Genomic DNA, 20,581 nt, shown 5'->3' on the forward strand with positions numbered 1-20,581 from the left:
GCTTAGCCTGCCTGCACTAAGGGATCATTTCTGGGACTCTTAGAGCAATTTGGGTAAGAGATGATAAGACACTGATTCAGGGAATTATAGCAGTATTGGAGCAGAGGGGTCAAGAGATATTAAGGCAATAGAATTCACAGAACTGTTTCAAGACTGGATGTAAGAAATAAAGGAAAAAAGAAAATGGAATTATCACGCCCCATTTTATGTTTACCTGCTTTCATAGACCATCCTCTGCTTTTAGGGGGTTGTTGACTCATTAGTATTCATTTTGGGGGGCCAGCCAGTGCTGTGGCTGAGGAGGCTAAGCTTCCACCTGCAGCACCAGCATCCCACATAGGTGCCAATTTGTGTCCTGGTTGCTCCACTTCCAATCCAGCTCTCTGCTATGGCCTGGGAAAGCAGAAGAAGATGGCCCAAGTGTTTGTGCCCCAGTACATGTGGGAAACCCACAACAAACTCATGGCTCCTGGCTTCGGATTGGACCAGCACTGATTGTGGCCTTTTGAGGAGTGAACCAGCAGTTGGAAGTCCTTTCTTTCTCTCTCTCTCTCTCTGTAACTCTACCTCTCAAATGAATAAATAAAATATTAAAAAAATCATTTTTACATCAAGCTTCAAACTTGAAATTTTTGAAAAACTTAATAAACAATGATATTAACCTTGATATAAAAATTTACAAATAATAGTTGAATTGAACCATTTAGTTTGTTTTTTTACATATATTGTGATGATACTGATGTTACCAAAAGCTTTTAACGGGTTCATTTCATAATTGTATCACATGATACTCAACTTTGAGATTTCTAGAAAACCTGTATGTGAGTCTTCTTTCTTTTACCATATTGACATACCAGAGTTTAGGTGCTGACATAGATTAGAAGTTCTTTTAGCTCACAGCTTTCCAGGCTGCAAATCCAAATAGCACGCTGCAGACTCTGGTGATGACCCCTGCTGGCTGCATCAGCTCATGGCAGAGAGCATCACAGCACCAGGAAAGATCACATCCCCACCACAAAGGAAGCTGAAGAAGCTGGGGAGAGACCAAGCGTGTTGTTAACAACTTTCTCAGGAGGACAAACTCAGCAGACCCAGAAGAACTACCTTGCCCTTTCTCAGGGTACACCTTCAATAAACCGTAGGATGTGGACTAGGATTTACATCTTTAAGATCCCACCGTCTCTGCCCCACAACACTGAGGACCAAATGTCTAACATATGAGCCCTTGGGGAGTAAACCACATTCAGCCTGGAGCAGTCTGTAAGAGTCATGAGATTGGACTCCACGGGTCTCTTGGTTTTATCAGTTCTGTGATAGCAACTGAAGATCTAGTCTGTAATCAACTTTTCAAATCGACTGGAAAGAGCCTGTATCATGCCTTCATCCCCCTCTGTAATTTTTCAACTTTCTTCTTTCAACACTGCCTACCATTCTTGAATATTTGAGTCATAAAACTGAGTGTACAGAGTTCCAGATTTTTAAAAAGAATACACAAGTATGAGTAAGTATACATCACAAGCCAGAATCTTCCCCATCCCTTGTGCCTTTTTGCTTCCTGAAGTGTAAGGCTGGTAGGGTTAATGAGCCTGGTTGCTTATCATCATGGCAGCAGAGTTGGCACATCTTGTTCACTGATCTCTGATGAGTGCTGAAATTTACGGTGCCTCTAAGACTTCACTGTTCCCCACATCTTCTGTAGCAGATCTGGGTACCTTGTCTTTCCTATTTCTAATTACTCTCTAGGATCACTGCTTCTCCTAGATGATTCTGTATGACTCTCAGGGGATTACAAAAAAATGCATGCTTTCCTGTACTGTCATGGTAGATGCTAAGTTCTGTGATGACCTTCTCACATCAAATGCTACTGAAAAATTCAGCCCAGAGATATGGCCTATTGTTAGGACTGACCTCTGTTTGCTTTTGATTCTATTCCAATAATAGTCTTACCTTTTGTTAGAAAAATACTTATATCATTGTTCATTCTTTTTTAAGCCACCATTTATAGTTTTCATGTGCTTAGACCTTTGCTACTCTCTTGGACACAGTTATGTCCATTGGAAATCCATGGTTTTCCTGCCATGAATAATCATCTTGTACTAGGTAGGAAGACTATGGTGAAAAATATGAGAGAACAACTGTTGGCAGTGATGTCAGAAAAAGGAACCTTTGTAAAGTAGTACAGCCATTGTTGAAAACAATATGGAAGTCCCTCAGGAACCTAAAAATGTAACAAACAGTCCAGACATTCTGCTTCTGAGGATTTACACAAAAGATTTGAAAGCAGCCCATTCGCTGTAGCGCTATTCACTGAAACCAAGTTAAGGAACCAACCTTAGTGCCAATAAAGAGATGACTAGATAAAGCAAATGCAGTATATGTATACATGGTAGAATAATATACAACCTTAAAAAAGAAAGCCATCATTTATAAAAACATTGATGGAATTAAGCCGAGTGCACTAAGCCAGGCATGGAAAGACAAGCAGTATTATGTTCTCACCTATATATACAACTAAAACAACTGAACTCAGAGAAACAGAGTGGAATGGTAGTTACCATATAAGGAAGTAGAGCAAATGGGGAGGTGATGGTCAAAGGGGAAAAAGCTTCAGTTAGATGGGAGAGATCATTTGTTGGATGGCACAGTGTGGTGAATACAGTTAACAATGGTGTGTAGTAAATATTTCAAAATAGCTAAGAGTAAATTCCAATGTGCTTACCACCACAGTGATTCAAATTTGATGTGAGGGATGTGTATGTATTTTTAATTATTCCATATTCATAGATTATAACACCACTATAATATCACTAATAATATCCCATAATGCATGCAGCTGTATTTTGTCAACTTAAAATACAAATAAACACAAACAAATAAGTACAAATCCTTAGGTAATTTTTTCCCCACATGATTTCTGTCTGCTGTAGTTTAGAAAAGCCTATTTGAGTTTGCAAAGTCAAAGAGTTGAATACACCAGCGAGCACTTACAGGAATGTAATGTTATCACTTGAATATTGAGAAATAGGGAATATGCAGTGAAAACTGGCTCAACTAATACTTAAGAGTTATCTGGTTACACTTACATTTTATAATCATGCAAAAGAGCAGTGACTTTATGTTCAAATATACACTCATCTTGAATGAAGAAACCTTTTCTCTACTCTTTCCTTTTCTTTATTTATTGGCACTGCTTAAAAATGGAGTTTTGTATTCCATTGAAACCTATGAACCTCAGGTAGTGTATGGGATAACAAAAATCATCATAGTTATTTCTGTATAACTTAATGATAAGTTACTTATAAAATTAATTTCATACTAATATAAGTAATGGTTAGGACACTTTGGAGCAGCTTGATGCAATAAACAAAAGTGCAGTGTGTTATGTTACGGGAAGTAAAAATTGCCACAAACAAAAATTTAGGTCTATGTGCAGAATCACGGTACATCTTCTGATGTTTTACTGTTGTAAATTCACTGCTCAAAATATACTGTATGGTGTATTGCCTTCTATAATTTTTAATTTTTATTTTCATTTTTATATGAAATGTGCAGAGATAGAGAAAGAGAGAGACATCTGCCATGTGTTGGTTCACACCCTAAATGCTTGTAACATCCAGGGCTGAGCCAGGGCAAAATCAGTAGCTGGGAACTCATTCCAGGTCTCCCATGTGTGTGGCAGGGACCTGAGCACTTGAACCATAACCTGCTGTATTCCTGAGTACGCATTAGCAAAGGGTTGAGTTAGAAGGGACTCAAACCCAGGCACTTTGATCCAGGATGTGGGTGCCCCAAGTGATGTCTCAAGTGTGGTGCCAAATGTGTTCCTCATTGTTATTATGTAATGAAAAGTGAGCACTGCAAAGTAAATAGAAGAAAGCACACTGCCAAGCCATGTAGTCATTACAACTTGTAGCAGTTTTCCTTAATAGGTTAATAACATCTGTTTGGATAGCCAAGATGTAAGGATCTGGCAGAGAAAGGAGTTTATAATTTTAATAAGCTAATTATAATTTATGTAAATATATTTCACATTTAAACATTGAGATTATAAAAATAATATATATTTAATAAAAGCCATGTTCCAAAATATAAATTCAGTATTCACAACAGTCCCATTTTCTGATTATATTATTGCCATTTTGCAAATGAGAAAACTCTGGCTTTGAGAGAAAATAAATGGTCAATCAATGTCCATGTGTATATTAAGTATCAGAGAAGACATTTCAGTGGCAGAGAATATTTATCAAGGAACACATGCTGTTTCAGTGTAAGCTCTAAAATTCATACTGAAAAATATGACGTATAAACTATGCAGTAATACCTTTGATTTTTATCATTTTTCATTATTTTCAGTGAGTTGTAACTAAAGTTGTACTAGAATTTCTAAGTAGTCATTTTTAAAATGTAATATTGTTAATTTTCTTGAGTTCTCTGATACATAATTGTTACATGGATGACAGCTATGTTCATGATATTGAAGTTAATCAAAACAGTTGAAGAAAACTAGCATCAGATGTTCACTGGTAAATCACATCTGAAGCTTTGGCCGGAACGTTGATGAACAAAATCCTCAGTGACCTTTTTGCATAAATTTCTAAACATTGAATTATAATTAATTTGATATTCTCAATTATTCCAATTTTCTTCACTAAAAAATCCTGTAAATAATTCATCACATCATCCTACAAAATACATTATCACATGTATTTTATAACTCATTTAACTGAAGCTAAGAGGTTAAATATTGTGATTTTTTTTTTATGGCAACGAACCAAGGTCAACTTTAGAGTTCACATCCAAAACAAGGACAAGATTTCACAATTCTCTTGTATTTATTTGAGCAACAAACTCTAATGACAAGTGACAAAGTCATTTGTATTCTCTTTCATCAGAGTGTTACAGTCAGTTTATTGAGGAGTTTGAAATCCATTTATCATGTGTCCTTGGCTTGAAGACTTTCTCATTAGAGACACCTTATTTTCTCATTGTTTCTTTTTCACTTTACATATATACAATTTTAAAATATGTAGAAATGGAAGTTTTAAAATATATAAACCCATATGTAGATGAGTTCTTTTTATATATATAAACTTATATGTATATGTGAATAGGTTGCTAGGTAATACATTTTGTATTTTTTTAAAGATATATGTATTTATTTGAGAGGCAGAGTTACAGAGGGAGAGAGAGAGGGAAAGACAGAGAGAGGTCTTCCATCTTTTGGTTTATTCCCCAGATGGTTGCAAAGGCCAGAGCTGGGCCTATCCGAAGCCAGGAGCTAGGAGTTTGTTCTGGGTCTCCCATGTGGGTACAGGGGCCCAGGAACTTGGGCTATATTCTGCTGCTCCCAGGTGCTTTTGTAGGGAGCTGGAACAGAAATAGAGCATCCAGGACACAAATTGGTGCCCATATGGGATGCCAGTGTTGCAGGCAGAGGCTTAACCTACAAACCACAGCGCTGGCCCCTATATTTTGTATTTTATCATCTAAATTATAACATCCTTTTGGAAAAAACTGACTTCTCCTTTCATGGATTTCAAGGGTCTTTTACTTACAGTTTAAACACATGTTATTTGAAATAGTAAACTATCGAGAACTTAGTTTTTAAGTGGAAACTTGATTTAAATCCATTTATAGTGTCATTGATTGTACTGGTTGCATCTAAAGTTAGAGATATAGTCTGAGCCAAGTTTCAGGTGCTAGAGAAGCCGTGCAAGACAAAGTTCTTTTTCTTTCTTTCTTTCTCTTTTTTTTTTTTTTTTTTTTTTTTTTACAGGCAGAGTTAGACAGTGAGAGACAGAGAGACAGAGAGAAAGGTCCTCCTTTCGTTGGTTCAACCCCCAAGTGGCCACTACGGCTGACGCGTTGTGGCCGGTGCGCTGCGCTGATCCGAAGCCAGGAGCCAGGTGCTTCCTCCTGGTCTCCCGTGCTGGTGCAGGACCCAAGCACTTGGGCCATCCTCCACTGCCTTCCCAGGCCACAGCAGAGAGCTGGACTGGAAGAGGAGCAACCAGGACAGAACCGGCGCAGCAACTGCTGTTAGAACATGGAGTACCGGCGCCGCAGGCGGAGGATTAGCCTAGTGAGCCGCGGCGCCAGCCAAGACAAAGCTCTTAAACTTGAGATTCCTCTGGAATAAATCCTGGCCAACTGAAAAATGATTCTTGAATTAAATCAGGTGCTTTTTCATTAAGGCCTTGAAACTCACTGGCTTTCCATTTGTTTTCTCACTGAAGTCTCAGGAGTGATTTAATAAAGATTAAGGCACTGATGACATATATTTGGAAAATGAAAATGTTCATATTTTTATTTGTTAAGATTTTATTTATTTATTTATTTATTTTTATTGTCCTTGACCTTTAGCTAGATTTTTTTTTCAAACTTTTATTTAATGAATATAAATTTCCAAAGTACAGCTTATGGATTACAGTGGCTTCCCCCCCATAACGTCCCTCCCAACCGCAACCCTCCCCTTTCCCACTCCCTCTCCCCTTCAATTCACATCAAGATTCATTTTCATTTCTCTTTATATACAGAAGATCAGTTTAGCATACATTAAGTAAAGATTTCAACAGTTTGCTCCCACACAGAAACATAAAGTGAAAAATACTGTTTGAGTACTAGTTATAGCATTAAATCTCAATGTACAGCATGCTAAGGACAAAGATCCTACATGAGGAGTAAGTGCACAGTGACTCCTGTTGTTGACTTAACAAATTGACACTCTTGTTTATGGCATCAGTAATCACCCTAGGCTCTTGTCATGAGCTGCCAAGGCTATGGAAGCCCCCTGAGTTCACTGACTCTGATCATATTTAGACAAGGCCATGGTCAAAGTGGAAGTTCTCTCCTCCCTTCAGAGAAAGGTACCTCCTTCTTTGATGACCCATTCTTTCCACTGGGATCTCACTCGCAGAGATCTTTCATTTAGGTTGTTTTTTTTTTTTTTTCCCAGAGTGTTTTGGCTTTCCATGCCTGAAATAGTCTCATGGGCTTTTCAGCTGGATCCACATGCCTTAAGAGCTGATTCTGAGGCCAGAGTGCTGTTTAGGACATCTGCCATTCTATGGGTCTGCTGTGAGAAAGGCAGAATGACAGAGGGAGAGAGAAAAAGAGAGATCTTCCATTTCCTGGCTCACTCCAGGAAATGGCTGCAACAGCTGTGGCTGAGGCTGGGCCAGGCTGGAGGCAAGAGCGAGGAATTCTTTCTAGGTCTCCTACAGGGGTAGCAGTACTTGGACCATCATCTACTGCTTTCCCAGGCACATCAGCAGGGAGCTGGATCAGAAGTGGAGCAACCAGGACTCACACTCCTCTATGGGATGCCAGTATTGCAAGTGGCTGTGCCACAATGCTGCAGTTTTTTATTTATAATTTGATGCCTTCATGAAAAAAAAGTCAATGCAACAAGGAGTTGGGTAGAGGTGGTGTCCCGATAGAGATCTTGCTCGCCTAAATGAGAACATAGCAGCCTTAATCATGCGTAGATTAAGTGTGAAATCTGAGTTCAGATGATAAACACATCTGTGACACCTGTAAAACACAGGGTAGGAGGAGTCAGCCGTGTGAGTTATCATAAGTAGTAAGTGTTGTTTAGTCCTTGTTTTTTAAACTTCTGTGAAACAATACCTATAACAAGCATTTTTGGAAAACTAGCATGGCAAAATAAAACTAGATGCTATAATGATGGTAATAATAGTAGACATGTCATCTCAGGGCTGACTCTGTGATAGGCACTTTACAAGTGCTGTCTTACTTAGTCTGGACTCAGTCCTATAATGTAAGTGCTATTATTGTCCTTGTATTACAGACGAGGAATCTGAGGTTTAGAATTAAGTAACTTGACCCAGGTCCTGATAGGAGTGAGTAGTCTGCTGGCCCTCAAAGTCACATCTGTCTGACTCCAGAACTCAGTGTCTTCTCCAGGCTCTGTGGCTCCTGGCTGTGAAGATAACACCACAATTCAATCTTACTCAAACCATAGTTTTCAACAGAAGGCCAAACAATTATTTCTGTCAGCTGAATGAAGTGTAGATGATGGGAGAGTACTCAGTGTTTTAAATTGTAACCAGTATAAATCTTTTAAAAAGAATGATTTTGGGGCTGGCGCTGTGGTGCAGTGGGTTAACTCCCTGGCCTGAAGCGCCAGCATCCCATATGGGCACAGATTCGAGATCCGGCTGCTCCACTTCCTATCCAGCTCTCTGCTATGGCCTGGGAAAGCACTAGAAGATGGCCCAAGTCCTTGGGCCCGTGCACATGCCTGGGAGACTCGGAAGAAGCTCCTGGCTCCTGGTTTTGGATCGTCGCAGCTCTGGTCGTTGTGTGAGTGTAACACTGACTTTCAAATAAATAAATAAATAAATCTTTTTTTTTTTTTAGATTTATTTTATTTATTTGAAAGGCAGAGTTACAGAGAGAGAGGTCTTCCATCCACTGGTTCACTCCCCAGATGGCCGCAACGGCCAGAGCTGCGCTGATCCAAAGCCAGGAGCCAGGAGCTTCCTCCGCGTCTCCCACACGGGTGCAGGGGCCCAAGGACTTGGGCCATCTTCTACTGCTTTCCCATGCCATAGCAGAGAGCTGGATCGGAAGAGGAGCAGCCGGGACCAGAACCAATGCCCATATGGGATGCTGGCACTTCAGGCCAGGGCTTTAACCCGCTGCACCACAGCGCCAGCCCAATAAATAAATCTTTAAAAAAAGAATCATCTCATAAATTTATAAATATAATAAATTCTTAATTCAGGAAAATGATCACCAAATAAAAGAGTTTCCATTTTGAAATTATATATTTGTATTATTCAGGAGACAGGCAGGCAGTTTTTTTCACACTTCAATGCCTTCAAAATAGGGATCATGGATAGAAGTAAAGGAGGTGTAATTTTGGTGTTGTATCTATGTTTTTTACGCAACTTGATGCTTTCATTGTTTATCTTTCAGGAAAATTAATCACGGGTAGTTTTGTCTGATATGCTACTTTGTGTTTTCTATGAGGAAAGAAACACTGTCTTTTCTTCTGTGTTATAATTTCCGAATGTTTAAACCTAGGATCCGTTTGGGGGAAAAAAAAAGAACAAAACAAAACCTTAGCATCCCTACTTCTGGGTTTTGGCCCTATAAAAATACTGCCATATGAGTGTGCTAAGATACTTCTATAAAAATGTCTCTTACAACTTTAGATTTAATACAAACGCGTTTTTAACAAGTTAAATATCCTTCCACATGGGAATTGATATTATATTCAGAGTAATATCAAAAATAGTGAGATTGGAGCAGGCATTTGGCCTAGCAATTAAGACACTTGTCAGGACACCTGCATCCCATATTGGAGTGCCTGGATTCAGGTCTAATTTCTCAAGTACATGGGTCCTTGTCATCCACATGGGGGACCCTGCTAGGGTTTCTGGCTTTGGTCTGGCCTAGCTGTAGCCCTGGCATGCATTTGGACAATGAATAAGCTGTTGAGAGCTTTCTGTCTGTGTGGCTCTGTTTCTCTCTCTCTCCCTCCCCGTTTCCCTCCTCTCTCTCTCTATTTATCTTTGTATTTTTACCTCTCATGGAAGGAAATAACTTTGAAATGTGAGATAAATGTATGAGAAATTTATTTATTCAGTTAAAATATTATTGCATGATAAGTTTAAAGAATGATGGGTAAAATTGGAAGAGTGTTTGTTTAAAAAACCCATTGTAGGGGTTGGCGCTGTGTGCAGCAGGTTAAACCACTGCCTGCAGTGCTGGCATCCCCTATGGGCATTGGTTCAAATCCAATCTGTTCCACTTCCTATCCAGCTACCTGCTAATGCGCCTGGGAAAGCAACAGAGAATGGTCCAAGTCCCTGGGCCCCTTCACCCATGTGGGAGACCCAGAAGAAAGCTGCTGTCTCCTGGCTTAGGTCTTGCCCAGCCTTAGTCATTGCAGCCTTTTGGGGAGTGAACCAGCGGATGGAAGATTTCTCCCTCTCTCTGCCTCTCCTTCTCTCAATGTAACACTGACTTTCAAATAAATATATATAAATAAATGAATAAATCTATAAATATATAACTCTATAAAATCTATAAATATATAATAATATATTATATATAAATATAACAATTTATTATAAATAAATAACCCATTGTTTGTATATATATATTGGGTGTAGTGTGGTGAGGTGTGAAATAGGCATCTCATTTCTCAGAAGTGTGGAAATCCAAAAGTTAAAGTATCCCCAAAACTGCTGCCACTTTTGAATAATTTGATATGAAGCATTCTAGAAATGCTTTGACTTTTTGATTTCCACACTTCTGAGCTGTCTAGTTATTACCTATAAAGATTTTGTTTTTGTTAAAAACAAAGTTGGGGGGGGTGGAGGGTTGGTGCAATGATTGAGTTGCCTCCTGAGCTACCTGCTTTACCTATCACAGTGCCTGGTTGAAGTCCTGGCTGCTGCACTTGCAATCCAGCCTCCTGCTAATGCTCACTCTTAGAGGCGTGCCTCAAGATCTTGGGTCACTGCCAACAAAGTGGGGAACCATCCCCCATGGCTGGTCCCATTTCTGGCTGTTGCTGATATTTGGGGAGTGAACCAGCAGACAAATGGGGTGTATATACATAACGGGATACTATTTAACCAAAAAAAGAATGGAATCCTGTCATTTCCAGCAAAATGGATGGAACTAGGTGACATCATGTCAAGTTAAATAAATGAGTCACAAAAAAATACACACCACATGTTCTCCCTTATATGCTGGAACTAAAAACAAACAAACCTCAGACTGAACAAGAAATGTTGATTATTAGAGGCTGGGACAGTGGGAGGGATGGAGGCAGTTTGTATAACAAAAGAGGGAAAGTTGAGTATTGCTTATTGATTGTGTTAATGGGAAACTGGGTGTCAGGTATATAGTGTTTCTTTCTTTCTTTTTTTTTTTTTTTTTTTTTTTTTTGACAGATAGAGTTAGACAGTGAGAGAGAGAGACAGAGAGAAAGGTCTTCCTTTCTCCGTTGGTTCACCCCCCAAGTGGCCTCTGCAGCCGGTACTTTGCGGCCAGCGTGCTGCGCTAATCTGAAGCCAGGAGCCAGGTCTTCCTCCTGGTCTCCCATGCGGGTGCAGGGCCCAAAGATCTGGGCCATCCTCCACTGCACTCCCGGGCCACAGCAGAGAGCTGGACTGGAAGAGGAGCAATGGGGACAGAATCCGGCGCCCCAACCGGGACTAGAACCTGGTGTGCCAGCACCGCAGGCGGAGGATTAGCCTAGTGAACCACAGCGCCGGCCCTATAGTGCTTCTAAGAGGCGACTTACCTTCCAGTTCATTTTGTCCTAATTTTGGACATCCTGCCTCAATTACATTTTTAGAATTGCATCCTGGATTTATTTGCCTCTCTGCTTGCCTGTGTGCCTTAGCCACGGTGGTAAAGGCCCTTGCCTTCACTTCTCATTTTCGGGTTGCATTGCAGTCTCAATTCTACTTCAAGTGTACCTATTAAGTTTTTTTGTATGTTTCTCAGTATCTCATTCATTCCTCTTTTTATTGTCATTCCAAATTTTTCTTTTTTTCTGTTACATCACATTATAGTCTGCCTTGTAATAAACTTACCAACATATCCACGAGACACCCATGAAATTGAAGTGTCTTAATGTTTATTGTCTCCTTTATAATTGCACTGTATAACATTACATTAGTAGCTGCCCCATAACATTTTATAAAATGAGTGACATTTCGGTGAAATTATTGAAAAAGTTCAGCTTTTGTTTGTGTCAAGTTCTGCCGCTGAAGAGTCAGCTCTGCTCTATGTCACACTGCCAGCTTGTGGCTCACAACCCACTTCTCAACTCTGTGTAATAACCCTATAGGCTGCCTCTGTTCTCTAATATAAACACATTTCATGAGGCTTAAATAGGAGATGACAGTCCAAATAAAATATTTTAGACAGGAAGCCATTTGCAATTATTTCATAAAACGATGCCAAAATGTTGTCACATATAGTATCTCCTGTGACAAATTCAATAAAGCCTTCCCAGGGAAACGCAACTTTTTATAACAAAGTTCCTTTATAAATCAGTTCAGGTGGCTTCCTTTTACATGGGCAAGCAGGAGTATTTTTAAAATGAAAGAACCAGGGAAAGAGAGGCAACCAAACTGATTTGCAAGACAGATTTCCTCCGTAGTCATCAGGGCAGGGAGTTTTGCTTTGTCACAAGTGACTAGTCCTTGATTGTGAAAGCGTGAATCATCCTACTTTGAAACAAGAGATAAGTACGGGAAAGCTGCTTAAAAAACAGTGTGCAGCTATTTCCTTTGGAGCTGTGACTTCTTAAACTGGAATGTGATCCAGAGTAGCCTTCCCCTTGAATCCAACATTTGTCTTCAGCTTTTATTGTCTCTCTTTTCCCTCACCCCACTTCACTTCTTCCCTCCTTCTGTTCAACAGATTTACACTGACTGGGCCAACCACTACCTAGCAAAGTCGGGCCACAAGCGACTGATCAAGGATTTGCAACAGGACATTGCAGATGGAGTCCTGCTAGCCGAGATCATCCAGATCATTGGTAAGACCTGTCCTCGGACAGAAAGCAGGGCAGTCTCTGCTTCCGCCCCCTTGGTAAAATACAATTGAAGTTGAGCGCGAACTGAATTGTTCCATGTGTCTTATAGAGGAATGTGGCTCTCTTCTGATTTAATTAAACATGTTTACGTGAGGCTGGTTGAAAAAGGCAGTTTGGCCATACTTTTAAATAGCTAGCGCTGTATCTTTACATACACTGAATTGTCAGAAACGAATGCTTCATTAAACCATATGTCTCCCATGTGTGCATTTCCTTAGCTGGAGCAGCTCATGCACTCTGAGATTCCTTGAAACTGTATCCTGATCCAGCAGGGACAATTGTGAAAGGTTTCATGTCAGCAGTCATTTGGCACAAGGGAGAGAATTAGCAGCAACTTCCTTCTCACTCACTTTTTTTGTTGTTGTTTCTTTTTTTTTTTTTTTTAATTTCTTTTTGCCTGACTTGTGCACATGAAGCTGGTGGCTGCTAACAAGTGTGTCCTCTTGTGTACAGCTTGGGAGATTGAGTAAATGTAGCAGCAACATTTTTGCCTTTTTTTTTTTAAGTCTTTTTTTCTGCGTTTCATTTCATTGCTTAAGCATGTCATTCTTTTTTTCTCTCTTTTATTTTACGTTTTGGTTTTAGCAAATGAAAAAGTTGAAGATATCAATGGATGCCCTAGAAGTCAGTCTCAGATGGTAAGAATCATGTTTATTCTCAATATATAATACTTATCTTCACTTCTAGAGTTAACTGCGATTGTAAATGGCTTAGAAATGCTTGTGTGTGTGTCTTCTTGCTTGTGAAACCATTTGATCACTTTCTATTTTATATATTTCTATGGGTACAGTAGGTGCCAGGTGTTGTATGAGATCCTTGACTTTTTCTTTTACTCCGATGTTCTGGGTGTTTTAATTTAACACTGATCTTAATGGCAGTAAACCCCATTTTCATTTATATTGTAGCCTTTCTATAAGAGCAGTGGGTTTGAAGAACAGAACTTGCCATGTGCATCTTGAAGATATTTAAATAGTGTTTTCTTTGTAAGAAAGTTCAGTGTAAGCACATGGGATTGCAAACAGTTTGGGACTGGTTGTCAGACATGCTGCTGTATGTCTGCTGTGCAGGGACTCGATTTGAGGGATGATTCATAACCTCTTCCAGAGAGTCCTCAGTCTGCAGGTCTGCCTCTTCCCCAGTGACCTCTTTACCCATTTGTACAGCTTGAAGCTTAAAATAGGATCATCAATGAATAAATGGCTGAGATAAAAGCTCTTCTCCAAATTATATAAGCAACTTAATTTTATAGGATAACCTGAAACACCAAATGCCTTAACTAAGGTGACTTCAGGGAAATATGATCATGAAAGATAGCCTAAGTCCACAAATTGAGGCTTCCCCCAAACTCTTTGGCACAAGAGACATTTTTAATGATCTTGGTGAGTTCTTAATTGTCACAGACATGGAAGAATGACAAAAAGTTATAAACTTTCTAACCTGCTGACCTGCTTTACTTAATGTCAAAAAACTGAAACTGACAATAATAAAATGAATTTTTATTTTTAAAGAGTGATTAATTTCAGTTTTTTTTCCAAAAATATAAATACTTCCAGTTCATATTGTAATATGAACTCTCTGCAGCTATTAAAAAAAATCACTCTAAAAGAAAGGTTCTCTAAAATACTACAGTTTTAATGAAACTTCCTGATTTGATTACTCTGGAACAAACAAGACCCTTTGGAAATGAACTTCAGTTGTGTTCTAAGGTTTTACTGAGAGCCAGCTGAATTAGAACATGTTCAGACCCCACTAAAATAATAGCTGTGTGGTGTTGAGAAAATGTGTCACTTCTCTTAGCATTGGCATTCTTATCTGTAAATGACCCCCAATTAGGATGTGATAATGAGATACTTATATGACTATTCCTTGTCAGCTAAATTGATATTCAAATTCAGAATAGTATTGCTGTATAGTTTAGCCAGAACACATGCATGGATTAACACCTGCTTTCAGATTTTTTGAGCTGCATGTTAAGACATTCTCTAGTCCTTAAAAATTATGTATTGTGTTTCTTTATCCCTCACTGTGGGTTTTGCTTTCATTATTTTAACCAAATGGCCTTGAATACTACAAACTGTCTAAAGTCTAGAGACTTTAGCTTACTCTGCTATCATTTGAATTTGATTCTGATTACAGAGAATCTGATGAATAGGCTGGCTCATATTTGATGACCAAAAAAAAAAATCTCTGAATTTCATAACTATGAATACAGATGCAGTCCTTAAAGATTTGTCTAAAACAGCTTTACCCAGAGACTATACAAATCAGTGAAAATATTCTCCTAGTGGGCCCTGTGTATTTTTATTACTTCTTATTCCTAAATGTCATATAACAATTAGTATGCATGCTGTGTTGATATCTCTGCTTCTGATTAAAAAAAAATTTGAAAAACCAAAATCTGAGAAATGCAAATACTAAGAGAAAGGTGTTTTTTTCCAGATAAGAAGTATTAGTTGGAATTACAGTAAATTTGAGTAAGCATGACTTGGATCCTTATTTCCTCTGATGTGGTTGAACGTGGAATCTGAAATTCACATACTCTTGATATGCTGTTTTAGGGGAATGTGTGTGAAATAAAAAAGTTTTGATTGGATTATTTTGCCCCTGTCCTTAAGGATTTGCACTGACAGAATGTTAATAGTGAATGTAAGTTCCAGACTTGAACTGAGATAAGAAAGTAGAGAAAGAAGAATTTTGAGAGCATGACTAGGCTTATGAATTTCATCTATCTACTCCAAACAGGATGTTGCTTGTTTCCTTCTTGCATAACATCATCAGGTGCTGCATTAGTAACACTGAGCATTATTCTTGCTCCTAGAACATTTTTTCCTTACTTTTTCATATATGTGTTCCTGTGTGGCCTAGGTAGTGAGGTTGTGTAATATTCAAAATCAGTTGCAGTGTTGTGGCATAATGGATAAATCCTCCTCCTGTGATGTCAGCATCCCATATAGGAGCCTGTTCCTGTCCCAGCTGCTCTAGTTCAGATCCAGCTCCCTATTAATGACCTGGGAAAAGCAGCAGGAGATGGATCAAGTGTTTGGACCCCTGCCAAGTACGTAGGAGACCCTGATGCTGCTGTTGGCCTTGGCCTGGTCCAACTGTAGCTATTGCCGCCATCTGAAGAGTGAACCAGCAGATGGAAAGTCTCTGTCTCTCTCTTTCTCTCTCTCTCTCTCTATCTCCACCACCCCCTCTCTCTGTAACTCTGATTTCCAAATAGATAAATAAATCTTTGGGAAAAAATCAGTTCCAAGCCTTTGGAAGACTGTGAAAGCTGGGCCTTGGCAAGGTTTGATATAAGTATTTTAAAAGATCACCATAAACACTTTCTGGGGATTATATTTGAAGGAAAGGACAGTCTCCAATTGGATGTGGGAGATAAAGAGTATATGGGGTTTCAAATGGACCACAATATTTTGGCCTAAATGAGTGGTATTAAGCAACTTTAATACAGTACAAGAAAGGCTAAAATATGAAGTGAGTAATAAAGATGATGAATTCTTACTTTAACCTGTAAAATTCACCCTATCAGAACAGCAAGTAGAAGGTGACTATAGACAATTGATATATTTATTTTAAAAATATTTTATTTATTTATTTATTTGAGAAGTAGATTTATAGACAGTAAGAGGGAGAGACAGAGAAAAAGGTCTTCCTTCTGTTGGTTCACTTCCCAAATGGCCACAATGGCCAGATCTGCACTGATCTGAAGCCAGGAGCCAGGTGATTCTTCCTGGTCTCCCACATGGCTGCAGGGGCCCAAGGACTTAGGCCATCTTCCACTGCTTTCCCAGGCCAGAGCAGAGAGCTGGATCGGAAGAGGAGCAGCCGGGACCAGAACCGGCACCCATATGGGATGCAGGCGCCACAGGTGGAGGATTATCCCACTGCTCATGGCACCAGCCCCTTCTTTTTTTTTTTAATATATGCTTTAAAATGTATTTATATTTATTTACTTATTTATTTTCATTTTATTTGGAAAATGGACACAGAGAGATCGTTCATCTGCTGGTTTACTCCCCAGTTGCCTTCAACAGTCAAGTTGGGCCAGGCGGAACTTAAGAGCTGGGAACTCAATCTGAGTCTCCCACAGGGGTATCAGAGACCCAAGTACTTGAGTCATCACCTGATTATTTATGGAGTAGACACTACCAAGAAGCTGGATCAGAGGCAGAGTAGCTGGGACTCAAACAAGGCATTGTGATGCATAGACACTTTCCCAAATGCCCATCCCTAGACATGTGTTTCTAAATGTCTGAGAAAGATATGGGTTCAACTGTACCTGGCATGTGGGTAATGGTTGGAGCCTTGGACGAGGATAAGATCTTATAGGAGGTCTGTGTCATGTCAGCAGAGAAGAAAGCTGAGGTGTTAAGGCTGAGGGATTTTAATTTATGTGATAGAGGTGTAGGCATCAGAAATGTGAAAGGGAAGAGAAATCATGAACCATCTTTGAGAAAGTGGATCACAGCTATGGATTGTTAATCCTCAGGCTAGAATTGGTGGTTGAAGCTATGCTACTTGGATTAGCTCAGCAAGATAGGGGAAAGTGAGATGAACAGACTGTGGTGGATGCTGTGTAGCTGACTAATCGGTGCTCTGGGATAAGGAAGTCAGTACTAGTAATCGGTCACAGTCGTCTGAATGTGAAGATCTTCTGTAGAAGGATAATATGTTCGAGATAGCTAAGACATGTAGATATCTGTTGGGTCGTGAATCATCTCTCTAAGAGTGTCCTATTGTATAGTTTGAGAGAAAGACAAGTTGTGGGCAGTTTCCAAGGGAAGAAGTAAGCAAGAAGAAGGAAACAGTAGAGGAGATAGAAGGATCCAAGGGGCTGGGATGGAATGGGGTGATTGTGAGTCCTAAAAAAAGTGGCATAGATGAAAACTTTAAAATCCACTTGAACTATGTATTATTGGAAAGAAATAGGGATATAGTTTCCTTTGTGTTGTGTCATAGAGGAGATGATTAGGAAAATGTGTAGATATTTGAAATTTAAACAGAAATTCTAGAAATTCAAATCACTATGCTAACAGAATTTAATGCTAATATGCTGTTATTCATGCGATTCTCTAATAGTTGCCTTATAATAAAGAAAAAACAACATATATACTTTATGATAGGAAAATTCATATTTATATTATATATGATCATAACACTCCTTATTGCAAATAAAATAGTCCAAAGGATACCACTTAAGAAAAAACATTGTTGTCCTTTGAGTAAGTTCTAACTCCTGTTACTGAGATATTTTGATTTATATATACTCTCAGTTTTAATGCCATGGCTATGTTTCATCAGTGAGCATGAGACGAAACTCATCCTGAAATACAGAATTTCTTTTGTAGGAGGTTATTCCACGCTATATTTAGCCTCATCCAAAGATGAAGTTACTAATATGGATATCACCTGTTAAGTAATTTCTAGGTGGGTGGCATCAGGATTCAAAATATATGCTGCATGCCATAACTTTGATGAGCTTACACGAGAAATAGTAAACTATAAATACCAGGAATGTTCAGAATGCCCCACAGATTAAAAATAGCTAAAAAAAAAAAAAAAAAAAAAAAGTCCAACATCTATTTGAAATACAGAGAGGCACAAGTGCTAGCTTCTTAGACAAAAATGTTAAACATGTCAGAAATTTTCTTTATTTTAAAATAGAACATTATATTTAAGGGTCTTCACAAATGAATAGAGGAATTAATTAATCTGATTGCATGAAGTAATCAGAAAGCAAGTGGATGTGGCATAGCTAAGGATCCGGCAGATGTGGCTCACAATGTTCTTTCTTCTTTCCTCTTTCCTGGCTGCTTCCTTGACCTCTCTCTGGTAGATCAGTTGTTTTGTTTTTCAGCCACAACATTCAACTTTATTTTCTATTGCATTGTGTATGTGATTGTTTAAAATCTGCCCCATGAGGATTTTGGAAAACTTGTCCTTCTTGTACATTTTTTTCTTTATTTCTAGAAGATAGAAAATTCAGTTTCAGTCTTTCCCGCCTATCTGATTCCATCTCCGGCATGGTTGTGGTTTCCACGGTAATTGCTGTTATGAATTTCCGAGGCATTTGCTCTCCTACTGTTATCGTACGGTTATCTGGAAAGTGAAACTATCCTTGATAGTAACAGTGACCAGGGCTTTCATCAGTATTCTGTCCTTTCAAGTTTTACTTCTTTCTGCCCTTTCTTGTAATTACTGCTGTTTTAAAGAATCTTCTTAAGTAGGATAAGATGAGGTTCCTAACCATATAGGGAAGAGATAAAATATTGGAATGCTCTTAAAGCTATAATGAAATCTTATAAATGGCAGAGTGCAGGATTCTGGTGCTGTGACTCAGAGGAGTGGAATATTGCTATGTTAGGCCATCCACATGATCCCCTGCCATTTTTGAAACTGCATGTCTGGGAATAGCTAGAAAAAGATAGATCAATGAAGACAAATGCCTTCCTACAAATATAATTCTTATGTCTGAAGAAATACTCAATGAAAATCACTATCCTGAAGTTCTTTAATGATTTTATTATTTTTGTATAGGTTCAAACTTTGGAAAAAGGAGTATTTATACTTTTTACAATATCATCTTGATGTTTTTTAAACAGAATTTGTCTCTGGAAGTCACTTCATATACTGCAGCTAGTAAGGTTCAGAGAAAGTATTTTGGTCTTGAAAGGTCACCAGAATTTTAATTCTGACCATGTGACTCAGAAGGAAGAATTTAGTAAATACTTGGGGCCTCTGCTCCTTCTGCAATAAGGAAATTGGACTGTTGAACTCTAAAGTTCATTGGAACTTTAATTTGCTAGATTGATGTAAAGAAAACTAAAGACCATGGTTTGCCTTCAATATTTTGTCTCAAAATATGTTTAGATATTAATATCTATATGTGTTTAAAACTGCTTTCATAGTATGGTAACAAGGATGTTTTATGAGATGTATGAAGCCTAGTTTCTAATTTACAAAGAAAACCAGCAGAGGAATTTTGTATGTGGGAGGGAACTATTTAGTCTGCCATTCAGAAATTAAAGTTGAAAATATAAGAATGTTTTATTACATTAACTTTATATGATAGAATAGTTTAAATGTTTTTCTTATAACAATATATATCTATATTGATTTTCGTAATTGATGTTATAAATAGAAATTAGAAAGCAGAATCTTATTTTGATTTGATTTCCAACTTTTTTCTTTATAGAGAGAAAATAAAACATTTTCTGAGGGATGTTAATAACATTTACAGATGCAGGTATAGCTATTATAAATTATAGTTAATATTTTTACTATGTATTTGAATATTCACTACTTAAACAGCATGTTCTTTATCTTTTTAAATTTAAAATGCTATAGATTGTTTTCCAGCCAGTATACTAGACACAGAATACCTAGTATTAGAAGAAATATTTTGCAAAAATGCTTCTGTACTTTTGGTTTTTTAATCTTCAATAATTTAGTATTTTTAAATATTTATTTGAAATGCAGGGAAACAGAGACAGGGACCAGGTGAGAAAGAGAGAGGCAGACGGAAAGGGGGAAGGAGAGGAAGAACTCCCATCTGGTAATTCTTTCCCCCAGATATGTACAGGGACTGGGGGCAGAGTTGGTGACAAAGTTGGGGAACAGGAACTCAGTTCAGGTTTCCCACAGGGGTAGTGATAGCTTTATTACTTGTGCCATAATGGCTTCCTCCCAGGATCCACATCATCAGAAAGCCAAGGGCCAGAGCCAGGTACTCCAAAATGAGCTGGCATTATAAGTTCTAGGCCAAACACCATCCCTTATATAGTATTTTTTAAACAAGTTATTGCTCTATGTATTTCACCTTCCATCCTTCTCAAAATTTACCAGAAAATTGCCCTCGTAATAATTGGTGATAAAGCACAATTGTGATATTCTTGGCTTAACAACAAATGATGGTTAGTGATTTCTTTTTTAAAGATTTTATTTATTTATTTGAGAGGTAGAGTTAGACAGTGAGAGGGAGAG

General features: G+C 38.4%; 1 protein-coding gene across 6 annotated transcripts in view; it reads left to right on the top strand.

The window, feature by feature from the left end:
* The window catches only part of NAV3 (neuron navigator 3), a 430,062-nt gene that overhangs the window by 116,173 nt on the left and 293,308 nt on the right, over window positions 1–20,581 (top strand). For all 6 annotated transcript variants that reach the window (XM_051846465.2, XM_008256837.4, XM_051846466.2 and 3 more), the window contains exons 2-3: window positions 12,418–12,535; window positions 13,178–13,230. In XM_051846465.2, the coding sequence (XP_051702425.2) occupies window positions 12,418–12,535; window positions 13,178–13,230 (171 nt within the window). The remainder of the gene's footprint in view (window positions 1–12,417; window positions 12,536–13,177; window positions 13,231–20,581) is intronic.

The sequence above is a fragment of the Oryctolagus cuniculus genome, chromosome 11 (assembly GCF_964237555.1).
Source record: "Oryctolagus cuniculus chromosome 11, mOryCun1.1, whole genome shotgun sequence".
Classification (NCBI taxonomy): domain Eukaryota; kingdom Metazoa; phylum Chordata; class Mammalia; order Lagomorpha; family Leporidae; genus Oryctolagus; species Oryctolagus cuniculus.